Source organism: Ostrinia furnacalis, unplaced genomic scaffold, assembly GCF_004193835.3.
Source record: "Ostrinia furnacalis isolate ACB-3 unplaced genomic scaffold, ASM419383v2 OfSCF2887, whole genome shotgun sequence".
NCBI lineage: Eukaryota > Metazoa > Arthropoda > Insecta > Lepidoptera > Crambidae > Ostrinia > Ostrinia furnacalis.
This window is the reverse complement of record NW_021133126.1, coordinates 289,726-315,139: the sequence shown is the minus strand read 5'-3', so window position 1 is coordinate 315,139 and position 25,414 is coordinate 289,726. Positions and strand designations below refer to the sequence as shown.

The 25,414-nt window shown below is 38.7% G+C and overlaps 2 protein-coding genes across 6 annotated transcripts in view; one reads left to right on the top strand and one right to left on the bottom strand.

Annotated features, from left to right (window-relative positions):
- Positions 1-3,530: 3,530 nt before the first annotated feature.
- On the bottom strand, positions 3,531-4,778 carry LOC114356739 (uncharacterized). Its single transcript, XM_028310080.1, has 3 exons — positions 4,516-4,778; positions 4,332-4,425; positions 3,531-4,122 (listed from the first exon to the last, which is right to left on the bottom strand). The coding sequence occupies exons 1-3, from the start codon at positions 4,776-4,778 to the stop codon at positions 3,958-3,960; spliced, it is 522 nt and encodes a 173-aa protein (XP_028165881.1). The 3' UTR covers positions 3,531-3,957.
- A 403-nt stretch (positions 4,779-5,181) lies between these two features.
- The window catches only part of trbd (ubiquitin thioesterase trabid), a 36,936-nt gene continuing 16,703 nt past the window's right edge, over positions 5,182-25,414 (top strand). For 2 of the 5 annotated variants that reach the window (XR_003656242.1, XM_028310076.1), the window contains exons 1-7: positions 5,182-5,499; positions 5,818-6,075; positions 7,327-7,413; positions 12,180-12,285; positions 13,964-14,058; positions 14,546-14,666; positions 16,221-16,325. Coding sequence is in view for 4 of the 5 variants with exons in the window: in XM_028310076.1 (XP_028165877.1) it covers positions 5,971-6,075; positions 7,327-7,413; positions 12,180-12,285; positions 13,964-14,058; positions 14,546-14,666; positions 16,221-16,325 (619 nt within the window). In the remaining variant the exon portion in view is untranslated. The other 3 variants (XM_028310079.1, XM_028310077.1, XM_028310078.1) reach the window with 3 other exon arrangements.

Genomic DNA, 25,414 nt, shown 5'->3' with positions numbered 1-25,414 from the left:
TGTTATCTTTCTTTGATAGGTAGATCTAGGTATGTATTAAACCTAGGAAACCAGTTTTTATATTATTTTATTATTATGTGGGTGTATTAGGTAGATATGCCTATAAACCTAAAAACCTACCATAATAATAATTAAATACATACCTATTGTTTCATTTATTTAGGAAGCGGTAATAAAATGGGTATTTCGCCGAAACAGTAAATTTTCTGTGTCCAGGCAGGCGAACACATGTTTTTTTATATCTATCTGTATAAAACTATTTTTATGGGAAAGTTCATCAAAAGTTTTATTTGTTTTTGCTATTACAATAGCAGAAACTACAAATAATACCGTAGAAAAACTTAATCAAAAGTCGTTTTTCTAATTTCCTTGTTATGTCCATTACTGTTGTTTCCCAAAATGAAGGCTCATTATAACAAATTGAAGCGTAATTTAATTCTAATAGCACTCTCTTTACATTTGAGAAACGTTTGGCTATCGGAAAATAAAAACTTTAAATGTCAAATACTTATAGGAAGAAAATAAAGTGAAGTTAAGTTCTTGTCCAGGTCAAAACTATAATTTCCCTGGGTCTTCGTTTCGACCATTGTTGTAACGAAACGAAAAAACTTAGAATGTAACGCACTGCACCACTACACTCGGCCATTTCGTCCCAAGAGGCCATTGAGGCAGGACAGTACGTCGTTGATCAGTTTCGCGACAAATCGCATAAATAGGTCCCTCCTTGGGTTTTTGTTTACTAAAAAGTCAATTTCTTTGGACGGTTTTTTGCAACTAAACAATGGATTAATTTTATTGTTTATTTACACAAATGTAGTGTCTGTAGGGGTAAACCCATGATTTAAATAGTAAATGCATAGGGTAAATAGGTTTTTGTCTGTGGTGTCTTTTAGGCATAAATCTAATTTCTTTGGTCCTAATTTCCTTGTTTTCCGTGGCATAAAATGACCTAGGAAATTATAAAAGACCATTAATAATTCGGCGTAAAGTCAAATTTTGAGTATTTCTTTATTGGAATAANAGCGCGCTCTACACTCGCGGCGCGAAAGGCCGCGAAAGCCGCGAAACGCGTGTGTAGATGGTTTCGCGGACTTTCGCGCGTTCGCGTTCACGCTTCGCGCCGTTCCCCGTTCGTTGTCGGTTTTTTGTCCCGCGACAAAGGTTCGCGCTTGGTTCACGGCGCGCGATCGCGAACGCAACTACACTCGCAGTTTTTCGCAATAGCTGAGAAGACGCCGTCGCAAGTGGTTGTGCATTATTGCGTATAGTTCCAAAATACTGAACTGTCCTATGCATGACATTGACAGTGGGGCGCCACCGTCAATACCGGATCGCTGGTTCCGATTTTTGCCATGTTGGAAACCATATAGTTGAACGATGGTAGCGCCCCCCTGTCATTGAGTTTGGTGGGACAGTTCAGCTTGGGTCATCTATACTTACTAACGTTCTTTTTTTTTTTAAATGAGTAGGTACTAGGCATGGAATAATGAACTTGAGTTGAAATTTATCGAGTGTTTTCAATCCGAACCAATACTTTGACAGTCCAAACACAAGGACCATAAAAATAAAAATAAGACCCACTATGCCTGGACGCGGATAAGTGACATTTTGAATATTCCTGTGGGTGAATTGAAAAAAAAAAGGACTCACTTATGTCCATTAGTTATAGAACCTATAGAAAGAAACTTAAGGATTCCACTCATAGTGGGGCAAGCTCAAGTGAAATATATAAACCCATTAAACATTTTTTATTTGAGTCTTATTTTTAATACATAGGTAATTGTAATACGATATAGCACAGAGCGTCACCGCAGCAACAATCACGTCGTCATCCATTGAGGCCGCGAACGAGACTGCGAGGTTTCGCGAGTGTGGAGAGACACATATAAATTTTAAGAAATAGGTATCAGAATAGATATAGAAAAACTTGTTTTTAACTTTTAACTCAATCTACTGCATTTATCTTCCTTAGTTGTGTAAAAGGTCGTAATGATATTAATATTCATTGGTATGTTTGCTTGCGAACGTACACAAAAATAGTTCGAACAAAAAAAAAGCAAACCACAGAAGAAAACTTAGAGAAAAAAATATTTATAATAATTTCCTTGGCTACCAAAAATTTATGACCTCATAACTTTGTTTCTAAAACGAATTATGACACCCCTTCTAGATATATTAGCTTAGTTTTTACTACTTAATGCAATGGGAAACTAAAAATAGTTAAAAACAAAAATAAAATTCGTTCCATGGAAATTAGGCAAAATTGACCATTTTTGGCGAAATACCCAAATCTTATTATACAGGGTGGAAACCATAAGTGATCTCACTCGATTATTTCTAAACTATACAAGATATTGAGAATCTGACTGATTATACTGATCGTGAAAGTGCTTTACGAGCTCTTTCAAACGATATCAATAATTACAGAATAAACTGGATCTATCCGAAAATTCAACGTTTCCAGCTTCCTTTTTATTTAAGTATTTTTTAATCTTTTGCATACAAAAGTGATTTATGGTAGCGGACTTAATGCCGGGTGGCATTATCTACCAGTCAACCACAGATCAAGCTTAATAACTTATCAATACATAAACATAATAATATTAAAAGCGTACTTACACATCACATAGAAAAAGTCTTATTATTCCTTAAAATGGTTGATTGATCAAGTCTTGTAATTATGTACTTATTTAATAATATCCCACCGAAGTTCACCGAACACACCGTGTGGTAAGGCTAAAAGAATAGGTATTTATAGAATACTGCTGAATTTTGATTAGATAGCAGCCCCCATGACAAAACGTGACAATAATTGTAGTGTCGAAAGATCTTTTTTTGTATGGAGTTACAAACTTACAACGGATTCTATTTTTGATTCTATCAAAAAGTACCACTAGTTATTTGTAAGAAAAATATTGTGCATTTTACTTTTCCAGAAATGTTATGTCATTGTAAAACAATTTACCTCAATTACAGGGAAACCATAAATTTATGCATATGGCAGTCCGAATAACCAGAGACAATATTTTTTTTTTTACTTTAACCGAATACGAAGAAAATACAAAACAACCGTGAATTACTGACAGTTCAAGGAGGGCGCTCTGGTCGGTTTATTCCTGTGGTTTAATCTCAATAACATTTCACACAACGTAACAAATAAGAAGACAAAGGCTAGTGCTAATAGGTCTAATGGAATAGTTGAAAGAATTATTGAAAACTTGTTTAATTAAAATACCTCTTTTTCCTTCTTGGTAGATATTATATCCAATATTGTAGGTACCATCAGTACCATCGGCAACAGTGTGTCATGTCGTCTCGTTCTATCGCAAAGAATCACCATTTGATGAGAGTGAGAGCAAAAACGGACATGGATAGTTAACAGTGTTACCGTGTGTACCTACTGTAATTCCTTCTTTAAACTTATTTAATTAAATAAATGTAAAGAAAAAAACTGTTACAATTCATTTAATACTTTACTTATTTTCTTAACAGAACCAAGCAAGTGTCAGAGTTTGACCTATTAATGGAAGAAGTAATTTTGCAGGCATTATACAAATGATTATTCGATTTCATAATGTGATATCTCATAATTAATTCTGAATACTTAAAAGCATTAGTCCTGTCTTTTCTTTTTCCTATGTATTCTGCATGAATATTTTTACATAAATCATTTGCAAACTTATGCAATGAGGATGTTAAGCGAACTTTTAGCTGAGTATTTTCGTAATGTAGGCTCGCATTGTGACGAAGGATCTTAAAATACTTTTTACTATCTGGTGGTACATTACCATATTCAACTAATTTTCTTAATAGTTCATCGAGAGATTTTTTATTTTCTTCCAAAAGTAATATTATATTTTCACATGTCTGTAAGAAAGTACCAATTCAATTATTAGCTAGTCCGATATTATGGTCTCAACACTCTCAACAGTAATGATGAATAATGATTTTATTTTATCAATAAGTACCTACTTTCTGACTTTCACTTTGCAGTGTTTTAATGTTTCTTAGCAAGGCCTTCTTGCTCTCTTTAATTTTTAAGTATTTAGTACAAATGTTACAAATAATTTCATCCTTTGATCTCATTTCCTCTCTTATTATGCTGTCAATTGTATCTCCTTGCTGAAAATAACAGTAAATATAAAATATCGTATTTAAGCATTAACCATCTATAGGTACAGCCCCCCTAGACAAAACGCACTTTTTGATCGAATCCGTCAAAACTCCATACAAAAAAGGGGCTTTTCGACCACTTTTCGACTGGTTTGCGATTATAATTTGCACTTTGTCTAGACCCACAGGTAGATTATTTTATCAGCTCTATGACTTACATTGTAATAGTTGTAATTACTCTCCGATTCGTTTTTGTTTGCGATTCTTTTAATTTCATCAATTAAAAATTCCTTTTCTTTCGTGTGCATGTCTCTGAAAAGATACAATAAAATAATTACATAACTGTATCTTAATGATAAAAAAATACCTATTCTTTGCTAGTTTGTTTTTGTTTATATCGACCTTTCGTCTTCTAATTGCTGGTGTAAATTTCTGGTAGTTCTTTGAGCTGTCTTAAGTTCAACGTACAATTTTTCTTTTTCACGCGCTAGGGTTCCAATAGCGGCATCTCTTCTTTCTACAGTTTGTTTTAAAGATTCGATTGTTTGCTTAAGTTTTTCTACTTCAGATTGTAATTTAGTTACTTCTTCAGAAGGCGTTATAGATTTATTTGAAGAAGATGATGAAAGAAGAGAACTTTTGGACAATATTCGTATATAATTCATTCAGTAGAAGGTATGAAAACTCATAAAAAACTGGTAAATTTTGGCAGAATTTGGATGAAATATCATGTCAAATTATTTATAACGTCAAGTGACTTTTTTATGCTACTTGATTGAGACATTAAGCGATTTTAGAACAAAAATCTTATAAAATAAATTAATAGATTTGATCTAATATTCAATAAGATGTGAAAAGTTGCTCAGCCAAAGCTTTTTCTTTTAAGGCTTAGATTAATAAAGCAATCAACCAAATCACCAAATTCCTCTATAAGATCAAAGGGTTAAATCGTGGTTGAATAGTGTTAAATCCTTGGCCTTGTTTGTTCAATTTTCAAGTCTGATTTAATCTGTGGTGTTTAGCCATAGACAAGAGATGTGGTAGAATGTGATGATTGGTTTAAAGCTGGATTTTCTTTCTTTCTCTAGTCATTCATTGGATTTTTGATTATTTTGATTGGCCAATATTTATGATTGCAACTTGATTCCTTTACTGTCCAATAGGATTTTTGGAATTTGACATTAGCCAACTCGATTTGTGAGCGGTGACATAAAATTGACACAAAATTTGTCAAAATACCGTATAAACATAATTGCCTTTTCTCCATTGTTTCTTTTATGTTTTCTCCCGAGTTCCCCGAGTTTATTTTATCCATTAATCCGAAATACTTATCAAGATTAAATTACAGTCACCGTCTCACGTCATCTCTCGTGTTCCCTTGCTGCAGTAAGTGCATCGAATCGCACGAGTAGTTAAGTTCTTGACCTTAGTGACTGATGTCGTGATGTTTTATGTTGTGTAACGACGCCAAAAACTAGAAGACGGACGCTGCCAAGTTTCTGAGTAATGTGCAATCATCAACGTCCACACGATATGTTCAGGAATTCAGACATCCCGATAACTCGTAGCTCAGTTAGATGTCAGATTTCAACGTATTCTAATAGAGTGAAATTGGTTTCCTTTCGTTTTGCTAGGAAGCTATTTGCGCGTCGTCAACGCGTATCGCTCGTTCTGTACGCATATTTCACGTGATTTTACTTTTAGGTCACAAGACGCACTCTCTCTGACCGCCGAACAGCGAACGGCGCACACCTGTGCAAACAGCGGCCGAGTGAGACGGAACCTCGTACGATGCGAACCTCATAGTGGCGGGCGGCAGCGAGCGAGTTCGTTCCTGATGTTATAATTGATGGTACAATGAGTGAGGAGGCGCAGAATGCGAGCCCGACTCCCGCGCCCGAGGCCGCGCCCGCGGCGCACGCCGACGCCTCCACCAACGTGTCACAGGCACAGGTCGCTCAGGTGTGCTCCGTGTTTACTCACACCATCCATTTTGTCTAAACGTATTGCAAATATTCATCGTATCAGATTCATTTTCAATGTGTGCTATATTCGGCTTAGCGTCTAAGTCTGCTAAAACTGTGCTAAATACTATGCCGCTACTAGGTTTATGCTTTAAGCCGATGATATGAATTTGGCACTAAAAGTAAAGGTGAATCACTAGTAATACCGGTTTCAATATTTTTATTGTTCTGTTGTTGCTTTTGTTAGTATCTTACTATGAGTCAAAGAGGTCTGTAGGTATAATAAAAACAAATATAGAAATTAAGGTTCAAAGTATAACATTAAAGAATCTGCAAATAATGTTATTTTCAGTTTCAACTCTATTTGTTGCAGTACCTACTTGACTTTGGGGTTGATTACAAACTTTTCTTATAAGAAAGTTTGATTTACTCAAATGACATCCATCCACTGCTGGACTAAGTATATGACTTTAGCTTGTTTTGTGAGCCTTGCCTTCAATGATCTTATAAGAATACAATCAGAAAAAATGATCTGGTATTTTACAATAAAAACAATTATGTCTCCCCACTGTTATCTGGATTTATAAAACTAAACAGGTGATCCAAAACAATGAACCAAACATTAAAGGTCAAGTAATAAACCATCACAGGGTTATTTGGTAATTTTGGTACACATGTACATCTTGAGATGTTAAACTAAAACATTGTCGTAAACTTTGTAAGCAGTGGCATAGCTAGGTAACCAAGGGCCCTGGGGCAAATAAAAAAATGGGGTCCCACTGCAATCTAAACTGGTTAGGTTTTATCAAGTTTATTGACATTAAACTTACTTACTCCTGATACAGCTTTCGAATTTCTCTCTATTTATATAGAAAATGGGAGAATTTTTCAAAGTTCAGTTCAATGAGGGCTATCGTTTTAGCGCTCACCAGTTAGCGCCACTGTAGAGTAAGGTCCTGTCACTTGCTAGAAGCGAAGACAGTGGCACCATCTGGTGAGCGCTAAAGTGGTAGGAGGACTGTCTTATTTGCACTCATCAAGATGGCGCCACTGTAGAGTAAGGTCCTGTCAATCGCCAGGGGTGCCAACTGTTAAGTATAAAAACGATAGCCCTCATTGAGATTTTCTGGTAAGGATTCGGGGGCCCCTTGAGCTTGGGGGCCCCAGGGCACTGCCCCGCCTTGCCCCTTAGTAGCTACGCCCCTGTTTGTAAGTCGCGTTTGGTGCAGTACTTTGCTTGTTGTTGCAGATGACAGCAAGCTCTGCGCCGCCCGGCGAGAATGGCAAGTGGAGCTGCGAGGTGTGCACGTACGAAAACTTCCCGCTCTCGCGAAAGGTACACCAATCAAAAAAGACAGCCTGACAGCATGTATAGTCTGGTCTGCGAGCACGTAGAATTTTGTCCAATGACCCCAGGCTAGCCATCCTTATCGCTCGCGCGTTTATTATGTTGCTGTCGCGCTCGATTCTACGTGCTCACAGATCGGGCTTTAAATCAAATAAGTGTTTCAAGATAAAAAATAATGATAGGACATTTAATTAAATATGAAAGAGGTTCACTTCACAACTCAAAACTGATTAGGTATATGTTTATGATTTCGTTTTGAGTTGTCAATTCATCATTTCAATTTCTGCCCGGCTGGGAATCGAACCCGGGACCTCTCGGCATACTATCCTCTCAAACTTTCAGCCAATTCATAAAGTTCCATCATCCATGAGCGAGGAATAGAAGCCACAAATAAAGCGCGCTCTACACTCGCGGCGCGAAAGGCCGCGAAAGCCGCGAAACGCGTGTGTAGATGGTTTCGCGGACTTTCGCGAGTTCACGTTCACGCTTCGCGCCGTTCCCCGTCGGTTTTTTGTCCCGCGACAAAGGTTCGCGCTTGGTTCACGGCGCGCGATCGCGAACGCAACTACACTCGCAGTTTTTCGCAATAGCTGAGAAGACGCCGTCGCAAGTGGTTGTGCATTATTGCGTACTTACTAACGTTCTTTTTTTTTTTAAATGAGTAGGTACTAGGCATGGAATAATGAACTTGAGTTGAAATTTATCGAGTGTTTTCAATCCGAACCAATACTTTGACAGTCCAAACACAAGGACCATAAAAATAAAAATAAGACCCACTATGCCTGGACGCGGATAAGTGACATTTTGAATATTCCTGTGGGTGAATTGAAAAAAAAAAGGACTCACTTATGTCCAGTTATAGAACCTATAGAAAGAAAGTTAAGGATTCCACTCATAGTGGGGCAAGCTCAAGTGAAATATATAAACCCATTAAACATTTTTTATTTGAGTCTTATTTTTAATACATAGGTAATTGTAATACGATATAGCACAGAGCGTCACCGCAGCAACAATCACGTCGTCATCCATTGAGGCCGCGAACGGGACTGCGAAGTTTCGCGAGTGTGGAGAGACACATTTAAACGCGAAGTGCACGGCGCGAATCGCGGCGTGAATTCACAGCAAGAATCGCGCGCGAGTGTAGAGCGCGCTTAAGGCGATTAGAGTCCTCAATGACCTTGAGCGTTTGACCTTCACGCTTCGCACAACACCCGCGCACCCCGCACGAAAACTCCGATTTGACACCGATCAAAATTACACGGGCATAGGTAGGTACAGAATAGAAGCTCTTTCTTCATACATTACTGCCTATTATTTTAAACTTGAATTGATGAACCTTGATGTCGATGTCATTCAACACAGGCGCAAGTGATGGCCCGAAATGATCTAAACTAGCGCACCGTATAGTAAGGTATTTATATTTAACAAAAATTACAAATCCATGAACATTTTGTATGGTATAATATTTTTTATTTTATTTTATTTAGCTTACAATGTATGTTGTGTGTAAACTATGAATTAGTTAGACCCATTTCCTGACGACAACCGATTGAGTTAAAATTTCGGATACACATGCAATTCGGATGACAATGCAATATTATGATGACATGGAGCTGATCTGATGATAGAGCTGGAAAGTCAGTGACCCCATAGGAACTCCGGAATAAAACGACTCCATCGAGTTGAGACTCGTTTGATTTGTATTTATTTATTTACATTAGGGTACTAACTATGTAAAGTTACGGTAAAATACTAAGTAAAATTATTCGTCCGTCTGTCTGTCAAGACCCTTTTTTTCATATGTATAGATAACAGCACTTAACATAAAAAATATGGTCTCAATTTCGACTTTCAGTAGCAACAACAGGGTCAACAACAACAAAAGCATGAAATAAATTAATGTTCACTAAAAATTAAAACCAACTCCAAAACATATTACCAAACCGTAGGCTGCCAGTGCTGCCACCGAAATATAAATCATGGTATAAATTTGACCTAGTAAATAAATAACGGAATATATTTTCTACTTTTACTTATCTAGTGCAGTTTGTTTTGGAGTCGATTTTTTTACACTAATAGATTCTATTTAGGTAGATAATAGCGTCCAAGCATGCCTTAATTCAATCGTANGTTTCAGCCAAATGACGTCCACTGCTGGACAAAGGCCTCCTCCAAGGCTTTCCACAATGCACGGTCCTGCGCTGCCCGCATCCAGGCTCTTCCCGCGACCTTTACGAGATCGTCGGTCCACCTAGTAGGAGGCCTGCCCACGCTACGTCTTCCAGCCCGTGGTCGCCACTCGAGAACTTTTCTGCCCCAACGGCCATCGTCTCTACGAGCTATGTGCCCCGCCCACTGCCACTTGGTTTTAGCAATTCTGCGAGCTATGTCGGTCACTTTGGTTCTCCTGCGGATCTCCTCATTTCTGATTCGATCACGCAGGGAAACTCCAAGCATGGCCCGCTCCATCGCCCTTTGGGTGACCTTGAGCCTTCTTATGAGGCCCATAGTAAGCGTCCACGTTTCGGATCCATAAATCAACACTGGCAGCACACACTGCTCGAAGACTTTTGTCTTGAGACACTGCGGTATTTCGGACGTGAGTATATTGCGTAGCTTCCCGAACGCTGCCCAGCCGAGTTGGATTCGACGATTGACCTCTTTCTCGAAGTTGAATTGATATCTTAAATTTAACTAATGTAGTGTTTTAAGTAACTATCAAATCTAAACGCCTCGTATGCTTAAGCACTGATTAGGACGAGACACAATGACTTTCGCATTCGCTGGAATTCCGGCATACAACCGGTTAAAGGAAAACCCTTTCCCTCGTCATGTCATGACGGGCCATGCCATACGGGGTGTCATGTGGTGTACTTCTATTATATTTCTAGATGAGGTGTAACTCACCAGAACAGTCCTGGTGCGCTCCTGGTAGCCGACGCCGCAGCTCACGCTGCACGCGCTCCAGTCGCTCCACTCGCTCACCTGGCAGTCGCTGGCCTGCACCAGTGACGGGCCTGAGTGAAGAACATTCGTCAACAACATATGCATATAGCCCATTTTGAAACTGTGACTGTGCAAATGCACTATCTCAGAGTTAACTGGAAGAATACCTTGCGATAAAATGGCATTGACTTCGTTATGATATAAAAGGTATAGAGAAATATTTAATGTCGTCCCAGCGCAACCTGATAAGTGTTGACCAGTGTTACCGTCTGCAAAGTGCCAATTTCTTGGAATAAACTTTATCGCCCGATAATGTGGCGCAAGTTAAAACAGGTCTTAAGTATTGCGATAGCATAAAACCAGAGGTCTATCGCGCGGGTTCTGTATTGCGAATAGTTACCGTTGATGGTGTTCTGCGCGGGCGCGCTGCCGGGTTGGCCGGACGCCGCCGCCGCTAGGGCCGGGCTGCCGCCTCCTGAACAAACAAACACAACTTGTGACATTCCTGTATAATAGACCAATAGAAGAAAGTAGTGCTGAAATTATCGTCATAAAAATTATATAAAATGTGTCCCATTTTCTTTCATACATACATCCTTACAATCATGAAAATGAGAAAATAGGGCTTGTGAGACGAGTTGGCATTCATTTATTTATACCTATGGCATATAACGTTCAATGTCGTAAATTCAGTTTATTATAGCCTGACCAGGAACATAAAAACCCTCGCCATGTTGCGGAAAATTAATGGTACTAATTTCTTTTAATGGCAACAGTAACTGAAAACTTCATTGACATGTCACCTTGCATGTCAGTCTATTGCTGTCAAAGTGTAAACAAACTTTATTTTAAATGTGCGCAATTGATTTTGTGAATTAAANACAAAATGACCATTTCACGCGGATTGAGGACACTAATCGCCTTAAGGGTGAATCTTTGACTTTACCCATATTCACAAACGATGCTTGCTTAAGTGAAGCAGCCAATCGAACGCACAGCGTTGAATAGAGCTCTGTGATTGGCTGGTGTGTCGCCCTGTGCGTACACGCGCACTGTGAGACCTCATAGTAATGTTTGCGAAAGGGTGTATGATTCTACACTGCATCTTAATGCACACCAGGCTTTAGAATGAAGTTTTTGCGCCATTGTTGTCTGAGTCATGCAGCTGAAATTAGGAAGCTGATATGGAGACAATAGACTACTTTAGCTTTTTCTTGTTCTGTGAAAATATTGTTGCTGCTTAAAACAATGCTGCTAGTGTAAAGTTAACATTGTGGCGTGAATGAATACCTTGTGATTATAGTTGGCAAGTTCATTTCAGTTTGCTCACCACAATCAAGTTTTACAAAGTAGAAGGATGATTGACCTTAAAGATAGTAGTCTATACTATCTATACTTCTATACTAATATTANAGTGATTAAATAAAATGAAAATGCTTAAGAATTCCATTAAGTAAGATGCAGATAGTAATCAGGTTCAGATCATACACATATAAAAGATATTTTTTTAAATGTTTAATTGCTTAGCACACATCAATATTTATGACTATGTATATTTTAAAGACTGTAAACCCTTGTAAAGCTAAAGGAGGCTGACAATAGTGAATGAGTTTTTTGCGCTGCTTCTTCTCAGCACTGGCCCATTTATTGTCCCAAAGCAGTTGTAGGTTTAAAAGCCTATTTGCAAAAATAAATGAGTTTTATGAGTTTTTTAGAGTTTTTACATATTGAAATGTAGTAGTAGTGTTTTGTTTTAGTTAGCATGTTTTTAGTTATTTGTAAAAAGTGTTCATATGTGGACGTGCCAGTGTGCTCCGCAGTGCACCATGTGCCGCGCGCCCAAGACCTGCCTCAACGAGAACATCTTCAAGCTGCAGGACGATGCCAGCGCGCTGCCCACGCAGGACGTCTGCGGTGAGTCTCTCTATACATAATAATAATAAATAAATAATAATAAATCTTTGGACAATTTCACACAGCGCCAGCTAGCCCCAAAGTAGGCAACTTAATGCTTGTGTTATGGGTGCTAGCTTAACGGATATACTACTTATATACTTTTTTTTTTAAATACATACATATTATCATCACAGAAATTAAAATTCATCATTTAAATTTCTGCCCGGCCGGGAATCGAACCCGGGACCTCTCGGCATAGTAGTCCGCTCTGAACCACTACACCAAACGGCCGACACAAATACAATACGTCACGGCCGAATACATTGATTTACCACAGTCCACTGCTGGACATCTTGCATTGCCTTTCTTGTTGCAATTCACGAAGGCGAGTGAGCTTTAATTGTGTGGTGGCTCGCTTCTGTTCGTTTTTCATACGTTTTGATAAAGCCTGGTCCGTGAGCACGTAGAATCCCGTCCAATGACCCCAAGCTACCCATCCTTATCGCTCGCACGTAATTATGTTGCTGTCGCGCTCGCACACTCACTGCGGGCGCGCGTCGCACAGTCGCGACAGCAATATAATTAAGCGCGAGCGATAAGGATGGGTAGCTTGGGGTCATTGGACGGGATTCTACGTGCTCACGGACCAGGCTTTAAGACAATATCATTACACTATCGTAATGTGCATGTACACGTACACACACAAGTAAAGCTCACACGCCTTCGTGAGTCACAAGAACTCTTCACTTCAGTCCACTGCTGGACTATTGCCTTGCCTTTCTAATTACCTGCTATTGAGGCAGAACCTCCTTGCGTATAGCGCTGCTTTATTTTACGGGAGGGATAAGCGTCTCACGCTTTCCAATTAGAATTCCAATTAGAATCTGTCGCCACGACCCCTGGCAAAGATGGTCAATTCTTCACTAGGTTATTTAATTTGTTCGAATTGAATAAGTTGATATATTAAAGTTCACTTCACCTGCTTATTGCAACTTGACCTGAAAAGTATTTAAAAATATCATATCCCCGTTTTCTCTAACGCTCATGTACAGTCAACAGCACATCAAGCTATACATTTTCGTTGCAAAGTCGCCCCATCGCAACTACGTAAGATACCACAGTGTTTACGTTGATGTGCTGTTGACCATACTATTTCTGGTTAGGAATTATACAGGGTGACCTCCTCTACATGGGAATTTGCTATGGCGGGTCTAATTCCGGTCACCCGTATAATTAGACTCAGCCTCTAGGACTTTCAAGCTCGGATTTTTAATACCCCAGTCTAAATCGTAGAATTAACTGCTACGAGTGAAGTCCGGTCGCCGAGCTCGTCCAATGACCCCAAGCTACCCATCCTTATCGCTCGCGTGTATTTATTGCTGTCGCGCTCGCACATTCACTGCGGCCGCCCGTCGCAAAGTCGCGACAGCAATATAATTTAAAAAAAAGTTTGACCATCAGCCAGTTTGACAGAAGAACAGGCCATTAAAGTTCATACTTGGGTTACATGTTTGGGTTACTGTGAAAAACTTCGCATCTGATTTATGTACTTTTCCTAAATTAAGTTAAGTTAAATTGTTTTTAATTACTTAAATGTTATTCTGAGCTTTGTTACGTCTTGTTTGAATAGTGCATTGGTACTACCGTTCTATTCATGAATAAATAAATAAAAATAAATACGTGTCGTGTCCCACAGGTGCGGAGGCGGTGGCGGAGCGCCTGAAGCCGCTGCGGATATCGTCGCCGCAGGGCCCGGCCGCCGCCTGCTCCGTCGTCAAGTGGCCCTGTCCGGTGAGTGCCCGACACAATACTTACTAAAAGCTGTTTTGGTAGGTGTACAGTTAGTTGAATGCTTCCAACTCGTTGTACAGACGCCTGCAAAAACTGCACATCATAAAATGAATTGCAACAAAATTGTATAGTCTTGATGTGCTGTCGACTGTACAATGTCCATGAAAGGTAAAGAGGTTGTTCTTCCTTTTCTATCCCTGCTCCTAGCCTAGATTTATGCTGCCATTGATAATGGTACTTACTAAATTTCGATAAACTAAATTATTAGTCTTGTAGTGACGTCACTTAATTTCGATAAACTAAATTATTAGTCTTGTAGTGACGTCACTTTGTGTGCACTTTCGATTGTGTATTTTTTTTAATAATGGACAAAACTTGACGACGTTGTCGGTGATTCCGCATCAATTCGATAAACAAAAAACTAAGTTGTCATGTAGGATTAATAATTGATTTGATCGTTAAACAGTGAACTGTTTTGTGTTGGCAGACGTGCACGTACGAGAACTGGCCGAAGGCGCTGAAGTGCGCCATGTGCGGCGCCGCCGGCCCGCCCGCGCCCGCGCCCGCGCCCGCCGCCGCCCCAGCGCCGCCCAACAACAAGCACATAGGTCAGTACAGTCCTCTCAACTTAAGCTGAGAATTGCATTTGTGTGAGTGCACACCGATAGTTTAGAGTGGCAATCGGCTTGAAGCGCGGCGCGTCCCGCGCATGGTTTATTATAGCAAGCGGCCTGAAGCGCGGCGCGTCCGTCACGCACCGCTTCCTTGTCGCTCACATACTTCACTTCACCCCCGGTACTGGTAGCAGATACGTGTAATTTTATGTAATTGTGTTCCAAATATTAGTGAAATGGCTCCTACTGTAAGTGAATTTCCTGTACGAAATCCATTAAGCAGCCAAGTAAAAGAAATGTTATGCAAATTGAATACGTATTTTAAATGTGTGAACGAAAAGTTTTTAGTCTGTTTTTATTTTGTAATTTTATAAATTTTGTCTTTTTGTTGTATTTTGTAAGGCTGGCTGGACGCCCTCTCTATAAACGGTGCTCGCAGAATATCAGCGTCGAGGTACTTCGTGCCTTGGCATATGCTGAGCGAGGACCTGTTTTTATTTATTTATTTATTTAAAAGGATGTGTCAAGTGTCGTTACATCGGCCCAATTGGTAGCAAGTGTTTTATAGACTTCCTTTTAATAAAACATTAATTTTATTTGTATGTGTTTTACTAACGGTACTTTTGGCGATCACTCACACAAATGCAATTCTCAGCTTAAGTTGATAGGACTGTACCTACCTTCACAAGTTCACACTCACCTCGGCTTCCTTGCGAAACTTAGAGGGAGAACTCGTGTAAATATTTATGGTGGTTGTAGTAACGGTATCGTGAAGATGAATAAAAGATGTTGTCTCGATGATAGTCTTGTAATAATTAGATTGAACAAGTGCATTACAAAATATTATATTCTAATTTAAACTACGTCACACGCTGAGGTCGCGTATGTCATCGACCCAGATACACTCATGCGGTGTACTGGTTACACTAAACTATGATATAATAATATTCTTATAATTACTTACACACATGCAAATAAATTATTTGATTTGAAAACCCTAAAATGGCTGTAATTCCAGCTTGGACTCGCTGTTACTTATTTACTTGCACAGTTGGGACTCGATACTCAACGATGACAGAGGACGCGGGTGCGTAACTGAGACTGGACTGGGTACATAAAATGAAAGAGCATACTGTAGTCTTGCTGCCGTTTGACATCACAAAACACCCATCCGTGCTGCTCCCATACTTTATTTCTTTGGCTTTCGGGTGGAGTTTTTGACTGTTTAGTCAAAAGCTTTACCTCATCCCACAATATCTACGATTTTATTCCTATCGATCCAGGAAGGCTACTTCGAAACGTTGTTTACGTAGTTTCGAGTCTATCTACGAGTATCATCGTTGCTAATGCGGTAATCTCGCTTTGTGTAAGAGAGATGGCAACATTCGAAACTTTGGATGACGTTCTTCGGAGTAACCAACAGTTCCCTTTTTGACTGGGGACTACACCAGTATTTAGTCAAAAGCTTCACCCCCTCCCACAATATATCACATATCATCGGCCACCTGATCATGATGATGGTGATGATGAGTGATGTTTGTTGTGCAGGCATCAACGACATCTGCAACAGCCAGGCGGCGCCCGAGGCCGAGGGCCGCCGCTCCAAGCGCCGCAACAACAATATCGACTGGATCTGGCTGCAGGCCTGCCTTGGTGAGTCGCACATTACACACCTTATATTGTTTCCTGGAAGCTATGTACAAGTATAATTATAAAAAGAGTTATGTCTCTCACTGATATTGGTTGAGCTGTTATAGGCGTAATGTGGTTTGCGTAAAAAATGCCGGAAGATTATATTAGTCTAGGCCTATATCTCTATGAAAGGATTCGTAAAAAATATCAACTGGTTTTTCGGCACAAATCCAGAAAATAGTAGAAAGCAGTGTAATAAAGTTGGAAAGAATCAAACATTTTAACATTTACGAAACGTTCCTATTTACTATATGGGGTGACAGTACCACGGGAGGTACAAAAGTGGTAAGACAACATCTGCCGAATTAATTGATAAATTGCTACGATTTAAGTTTTAATGTAGTCTGACGAAAACCTACAATTCTCAATTTTCTGGCCATTTCTGGTAAATTGAAGAATAAAGGATAATAAAGGGGTTTCCTTCCTCGTTTACGTTCGCAGCCTACGAAAAATTAAGGAAAATAAGGAGTACAGGAGCTACAGAATAATAACGAGTGTGACCGTGAACACATTTGAAAGATTCCCGCGAAAATGTTGTACCTAGGATTAGCGCGGATGACCTAGTGCGTCTGGAATGGGCCAGATGGCGGCACGGTCTAGCTGGGATGGGGACGACCTAGACTTTATTGATTATTCGTCCCTGATTTAAGAGCTCACTCAGCCGTAGCCTCATAGTTCGTGCAGATTTTACGCAAATGGTGTCGTGCAACGTGAGCGATTGCAAATCAAGAATAGTTATTTTATGGATTTTTGATTCAAAATTGGAGCTTATAATGCGGCGTCGCAAGTTTTGCAAATATAAAACACGTGTAAGAGTCCCGTGAAAAACTAGCTGCCTATATTAAAATTTTGGTTGCGTCAAGAAAAGCGAGAAAGGCGAGAATGAATAGGCACTTACAGGGCAGATAATACAGGGTGGAAACGATAAGTGATCTCACTCGATTATTTCTAAACTATACAAGATATCAAAAAACTAGTTACTGATCCTGAAAGTGCTTCATTACCTCTATCAAATGGTATTAATAATAGATTTCAGAATAAACTGGATCTATCAGAAAATTCAATGTTTCCAGCTTCCATACATTTGGTAAAGTCACATTATTTTAAAAGCTACACATGATATCGTAAAACTAATTACTGATTCTAAAAGTGCTTCACAAGCTCTACCCAATGGTATCAATATTAGGTTACAGAATAAACGGGATCTATCAAAAAATTCAATGTTTCCGTCTTCCATACATTTAGTACTACCATAGTCATGACACTCATCTCTTGACAATATTATAGCAAGTAAAGCCTAAAACTAATGTTTTACATGAATAATTTTAAAGAAGAATACAATTTACGAGTTTATTTTAAGAGTTTATTATTCAATAAAAAAAAACACTTCTGATATTATGTGTCTGGCATACATTTAGTATGGAAGCTGGAAACATTGAATTTTCAGATAGATCCAGTTTATTCTGTAACCTATTATTGGTACTGTTTGAAAGAGCTCATGAAGCACTTTTAGGATCAGTAACCAGTTTTTCAATATCTTGTATAGTTTAGAAATAATCGTGTGAGATCACTTAACGTTTCCACCCTGTATGTTCAATCCTAGACTGCATCCCACTTGACATCAGGTGCGATTGTGGTCAAATACCTGCCTTGTTTTGCATAAAAAAAAGAAAATTGAATTCTTTTTAAATTATCGTGTTTAAACTAATTTCTCGGATGTGAATGATGCCTGAGAAAAAAAATGGCAGTTGCCGATTAGGATGTGACTTTTTCAAGGACAATGACGAAAAAATAACTGAGTGGGGCACGCATGCGCGTCACGCACGTATAGCGAAAATCGATCAATGACTCAGGCTCATCTTGTAGGACTTATAGAATGGCTACTTGTGCCATGTTGGGGGACCGTATGAATGAGACACGGGTTGTAGTTAGTCTCTGATATTAATCTGTTTATTAATGTGAACTGCGTGACTATTTATACGATATAGATCAAAGGTAAATGACGTCACAGCATCAGCACTATACGTGATAAATGTGCTGACACTGTGAACGTGATTAAGATAAGATATGAAGAGATTGAGTATTGTGCATACCGGCACAGTACTCCCCCCCTTTAAATAAGAAAAAATAAAATAATGCGCTAACTACAATAACATAAATTATCTACGTTAATACAGGTTCAATGTTCAATCACTACATACTTACATACAAGAAATAAAAATAATGTGCTAATTACATAATACAAATTACAATAACTATCTACGTTATACAAATCATGTGGTGAAAAATGTGGAAACTTTTATAAAAATTAGATTATAACAAAACATAACCACTGGCTTCTTCCTTAGCTAGCGTTTTCACAGTCGTAGGTTGCCCTCGCGCAAGCTCGGCTTTACGCGATGGGTGCGCTGTAGTCACAGCGTTCATGCCTTGTGTCCTTGCACATTTCATAAGCGTTATCGGCTTCTGAAGACCAAAGGATAGGCGAATTATCATTCTTGAAATATTCAAAGTATTCAACTTCGATACGCGGCTGCGTAATTTTCTCAAATCGTTGACTGTGTTTCAATTCATTAATTGCTTTGTATTTCTGCTCTGTTGGCGATTTCTTGGCTCGTTATCGGATAACCTAAGAAATATTCGCTCTGGAGGGACTCACATTTTTCTAAATGTTTGTAATCCCAAGTTAAGAGTCAGCGTTTTCTCACCATAAGTGTTTTATCTTTGAACCATTCGTGGTATATTATAACATATTGCTCATTTGGCATTGTTGCTTATCACATCATATGTTGCTCCCGTAACGATTAAAAACCTCATACCACTTTTTCAGTCGGTAAAAATAAGGCGGTTAGACGGGTAGATAGCACAGAAGCCGTGCTGGCTGTGCGATTTTTAGTTTCCTTGATTCGTTTGTTTCCAATCACATGATTTTTCACATTTTTCTGCATACGTTGATACATATTATAATAACAAAATCTTCTTACTTGACTAGGCGACCTTGGCCTGTAACTGCTGCGTCGCAAATTTTCACGGTCATGGCACAATTATTATTTCAATTGCACATGTTTTAGTTGAGTTAGCACATTTTCCATTGTTTGGTCTTGAATGTTGTAGTAGACTGATGAACTGCTGAGACTTCATTATTTTTGCATTCTCTAATATTTTATTAGCGATTTGATTCTTTTGAAGTTCCAAGACTGATTCCAGCTGCACAGACGAGGTTGGTCCTTTCAGAAATCGGGAATACGGATGTGACAGGGGTACTGGCAGCGACTTCTCGTAGTGTTGTGTTCACGACTTGCACGGAGTTGACATGATGACGATGATTGATGTTGAAGTGACGTCACGGATTTGCTCTGCTCAATCGGGGTAGCCAATTTGATTCCATGTCAGATGAAAGCTGGCGGAGGCTGATGCTGAAGATGGTGGTGGGTGATGGAGGTTACGTCTCACATCACGTTGGCTTGGTACGTTTATCTTCGTCGTCACCAATTTGTGGCAACTTCGTCGGGATCATCTTCTTCGTCGGGTTCGTCGTCGGGGTCACCAATTTGTGCCATCTTCGTCGTCAGGTTCGTCGTCGGCTCCGTCGGCTTCGTCTTCTTCGTCGGGGTCACCAATTTGTGCCATGTTGGGGGACCGTATGAATGAGACACGGGTTGTAGTTAGTCTCTGATATTAATCTGTTTATTAATGTGAACTGCGTGACTATTTATACGATATAGATCAAAGGTAAATGACGTCACAGCATCAGCACTATACGTGATAAATGTGCTGACACTGTGAACGTGATCAAGATAAGATATGAAGAGATTTAGTATTGTGCATACCGGCACAGTACTCCCCCCCTTTAAATAAGAAAAAATAAAATAATGCGCTAACTACAATAACATAAATTATCTACGTTAATACAGGTTCAATGTTCAATCACTACATACTTACATACAAGAAATAAAAATAATGTGCTAATTACATAATACAAATTACAATAACTATCTACGTTATACAAATCATGTGGTGAAAAATGGGGAAACTTTTATAAAAATTAGATTATAACAAAACATAACCACTGGCTTCTTCCTTAGCTGGCGTTTTCACAGTCGTGGGTTGCCCTCGCGCAAGCTCGGCGTTACGCGATGGGTGCGCTGTAGTCACAGCGTTCATGCCTTGTGTCCTTGCACATTTCATAAGCGTTATCGGCTTCTGAAGACCAAAGGATAGGCGAATTATCATTCTTGAAATATTCAAAGTATTCAACTTCGATACGCGGCTGCGTAATTTTCTCAATTCCTTAACTGTGTTTCAATTCATCGATTGCTTAGTATTTCTGCTCTGTTGGGCGATTCCTTGGCTCGTTATCGGATAACCTAAGAAATATTCGCTCTGGAGGGACTCACATTTTTCTAAATGATTGAATTCCCAAGTTAAGAGTCAGCGTTTTCTCACCGTAAGTGTTTATCTTTGAACCATTCGTGGTATATAACATATTGCTCATTTAGCATTGTTGCTTATCACTTTTACATTGCTCCCGTAACGATTAAAAAACCTCATACCACTTTTTCAGTCGGTAACAATGAGGCGGTTAGACGGGTAGATAGCACAAAAGCCATGCTGGCTGTGCGAATTTTAGTTTCCTTGTTTCGTTTTTTTCCAATCACATGATTTTTCACATTTTTCTGCATACGTTGATACATATTATAATAACAAAATCTTCTTACTTGACTAGGCGACCTTGGCCTGTAACTGCTGCGTCGCAAATTTTCACGGTCATGGCACAATTATTATTTCAATTGCACATGTTATAGCTGTGTTAGCACATTTTCCATTGTTTGGTCTTGAATTTTGCTGATGTTGTAGTTGACTGTTGAACTGCTGAGACTTCATTATTTTTGCATTCTCTAATATTTTATTAGCGATTTGATTCTTTTGAAGTTCCAAGACTGATTCCAGCTGCACAGACGAGGTTGGTCCTTTCAGAAATCGGGAATACGGATGTGACAGGGGTACTGGCAGCGACTTCTCGTAGTGTTGTGTTCACGACTTGCACGGAGTTGACATGATGACGATGATTGATGTTGAAGTGACGTCACGGATTTGCTCTGCTCAATCGGGGTAGCCAATTTGATTCCATGTCAGATGAAAGCTGGCGGAGGCTGATGCTGAAGATGGTGGTGGGTGATGGAGGTTACGTCTCACATCACGTTGGCTTGGTACGTTTATCTTCGTCGTCACCAATTTGTGGCAACTTCGTCGGGATCATCTTCTTCGTCGGGTTCGTCGTCGGGGTCACCAATTTGTGCCATCTTCGTCGTCAGGTTCGTCGTCGGCTCCGTCGGCTTCGTCTTCTTCGTCGGGGTCACCAATTTGTGCCATGTTGGGGGACCGTATGAATGAGACACGGGTTGTAGTTAGTCTCTGATATTAATCTGTTTATTAATGTGAACTGCGTGACTATTTATACGATATAGATCAAAGGTAAATGACGTCACAGCATCAGCACTATACGTGATAAATGTGCTGACACTGTGAACGTGATTAAGATAAGATATGAAGAGATTGAGTATTGTGCATACCGGCACACTACTGAAAATTCAAAACTGTTAATTTCATCATCATCATCATCATGTCAGCCATAGGACGTCCACTGCTGAACATAGGCCTCCCCTAATGCTTTCCACATTGATTAATTTCGTTAATTTCATCAAAGTTCGTTAATTTCATCTAAAGTTCTGAAGGATTGTGTGAGTGAACTTATTACTGTTCTAACTCACCTAATTAACTTGTCTTTTTCCTCTGGCGTATTTCCAGAACAACTTAAACTCACTACTGTAAAACCTTTGCATAAAAAAGGTAACGAGGATGAAATTGATAATTATCGTCCTATTGCCATCATATCAGTTTTTTCTAAGATATTTGAAAAGTGTTTCTACAAACAGCTGGTTGAATACTGTAACAGGTTTAATTTATTACATAAAGATCAATACGGATTCCAAAAAAATAAATCCACCACTTTGGCCATACATAGGTTTTTGGAAACTGTTTTAACAGGTATAAATAATAAAAAATTGACAACTGGTATATTTATTGATCTGTCTAAGGCATTTGATCATGTATCACATCAACTACTAGCACAAAGGCTTGATATGATTGGTGTACGGGGACTCGTGTTGAAATGGATAATGTCATATACTAGTAATAGAAAACAATGTGTAGTTGTAGATACATTAAACAATAAAAATGAGATAATATCGTGCTCATCACAATATAAATATAACCAATGTGGTGTACCACAAGGTAGCGTATTAGGGCCAATTTTATTTATTATATACATCAATGACATTTTTAATGCAACTGGACATCATCAATGTATCGCATTTGCAGATGACATATCTATTACAGTAACCTCAAATAACATAGTGACAGAACATGAGAATGACGTAAATGCAACTATTAATGACATAATTAAATTTCTTGACATGCATAGTTTAAAAATTAATCTGACTAAAACAAAATATATACAATTTAATAAATATAAACATATTAATCTTGACATTAAATATAAAGATATAGACATTAATAAAGTAGATCAAATTAAATTTTTGGGAATAATAATTGACAAAGATCTTAATTGGAAAAACCATATAGATAGTATTTGTAGCCGTATCAATTCATTTGTATATGCTCTAAAGTGTGTCAGATCAGTCACTAATCTAGGTACGGCAATCACGGCCTACCATGCTTATGTGGGGTCTTTATTACGGTATGGACTATTGATATGGGGCAATAGCCCTCATATCAATAGAGCATTTATTGCTCAAAAAAAATGCCTTAGAGCAATGTATGGTGTTCCCCCGCGTACGTCCTGCCGTCCTCTATTTAGTCAGACGCAATTACTAACTCTGACTTCTCTTTACATATTTGACACATGTGTATTTGTTATGCAGAATAAGCACTTATTTAAACGGGCATGTGATTACTATCCAAGAAATAGTAGAGATGCAAACAGGTTGGTACTTCAGGTCACCCCAAAAACAGTGCAGTACAAAAATAGCTGTTTAATCATGTGTATTAAAATCTATAACAAAATACCCAAAGAATTTAGGACATTAAACATTTGTAATTTTAAGAAACATTTGAGTAAATGGTTGCTATCACTGACACTTTACGATTTAAAAGAGTTCTTTGACTTGCTGTAGTTTTGTTCTTCTTTAGAATCGTCGCTAATATTGTGGTGTTCCTAATTTAACTTTTGCATGCTAATAATTTTAGCTAAACATGTATAGTTCTCACTGTCTGTACCTAACATCTTTATATACCATGTTTAATTGCAAATAAATGATTATGATTATGATTATTATTATGAAAAGCAATAAAATATAAAATACCTAAAACAAATAAATATTGCCGGGGACAACGTCAAGATAACTGAAGGGACAATGTAGTTGATAGAACTGAAGCCAATTTTTCTGAGCAACGTCCGACGACCACACCCACAACCTGTAGCTACGCCCTAAATCTGAACAAAATGGCAAGCAGCAAGAGAAAACACTACCATGGTTGAAGCAGCAAGAATACAGGCTAACAACTTAAACTTGAATACAGGCTAAAAACTTTTAACAGCGTCGAAACATTCGTTCTCTCTGTATGCTTCACTCGATTCTCTTCAATCCTGACTCTCCACCTTATCTAAAAGAGATGTTCCAGTACCTTCATTCTACTCACAATAGAAATCTTCGCTCTAATCAGACTCTTCAGCTTGTCACCCCTCGCCACACCACCGGTTTCATGTCTAACTATTTATTGTTTTAACAACGATGTGATATTTCGAGTTTAAATTAATTGCCAAGTCATAGTATATTTAACATAGAATCTAAAAAAATTGTTTTCTTTTTCTGTTTCTGTTTACTCAATTTTTAAAAACGATACCTATGTATAAACTATTTGTGAAAACTATTTTGGCAAATGTGAAGTTTAATTGGTAACTCTATATGTGTTATAGAATGCTGTTTGTTTTCCTAACAATAAAATAAAATAAAATAAAATAAAAACTCCTTCTCAGTCTCAGCAGTACGGCTCTGGAACGGCCTTCCGGCGAGTTTGCGAAAAGCAACCTCCAAATTCACATTTAAAAAGGCTCTGCGCAACTATTTCAAAGACTAAAACTTTTTTTTTTTTTCTCATATCTCTGACATGTGTTATGTGTACGCCAATATTAATATTATGTTTATGTATCTTTGTGTATGTCTATTATATTAATATGTATTCGTATGTTATTTATTTTATCTAATGCTATGTAAGTAGGTATATTAATTAAACGTCATATTTATTACACCGCCTTAATCTCTCTACTCGACCTGTGGTTGACTGGCAGATAATGCCACCTGGCATTAAGTCCGCCACTGTACATATGTATGTGCAAAAGTGTAAATAAATAAAAAAAAAAAAAAAACTTACTGGAGAAATCGGTCAAGATGTTTGAACAGAACAAGGTAAGAAAAGAAAAGAAAAGACGTGAATTGTGTGCAAATTATAATATTCATTAGTCACGCCACGTAAGCCAGGGAAGGTCTGCGGTTTTCTTAAACCAAATAGACAGTAGCTAAAACACTCGCTTTCAATTATTTGGAATTGAGTGGCCGAGAAGGTGAATCGTCGAAAGTGAAGAAAGACGCAGAAAAGAAAATAAAATGGCGATAGATGAGTTATTTTGTCGAAATGTTAATTGGGTAGCATTCGGATTCGGGAACGTCTTCTGGCATCGTTCTACAAATGTTCGTGGATCTAGGTCAGGTCCAGACCTGACCGCAGACAAGCGGTGCGGTTTACGTTCTTTGCTTGCGCTCGCACGGTTAGATCGTGAATACAACATTTATAGAGACTGACAGTGTTGTCCATGCGATGCGAGGCGTTCTTCTTTTCTTCTTCTTTTCGTGTCGACAACAAACCTACACAGTGTCAGCCCAAAACTCCGCCACAAGAGTGGCGTTGTCAGTAGCACTCATCAAATCCTCCTGAGTGCAGTTGCTTGGGCACTCAGGGCATGACATCAG

Bases quoted from the DNA above. Each gene is read 5' to 3' on its own strand.
- LOC114356739 (XM_028310080.1), bottom strand. From the start codon at position 4,778: ATGAATTATATACGAATATTGTCCAAAAGTTCTCTTCTTTCATCATCT. The intron at 4,426-4,515 runs GTCGATATAAAC...GTATCTTTTCAG, and splicing joins CAGCAATTAGAAGACGAAAG to AGACATGCACACGAAAGAAA. The intron at 4,123-4,331 runs GTAAGTCATAGA...TGTTATTTTCAG, and splicing joins GTAATTACAACTATTACAAT to CAAGGAGATACAATTGACAG.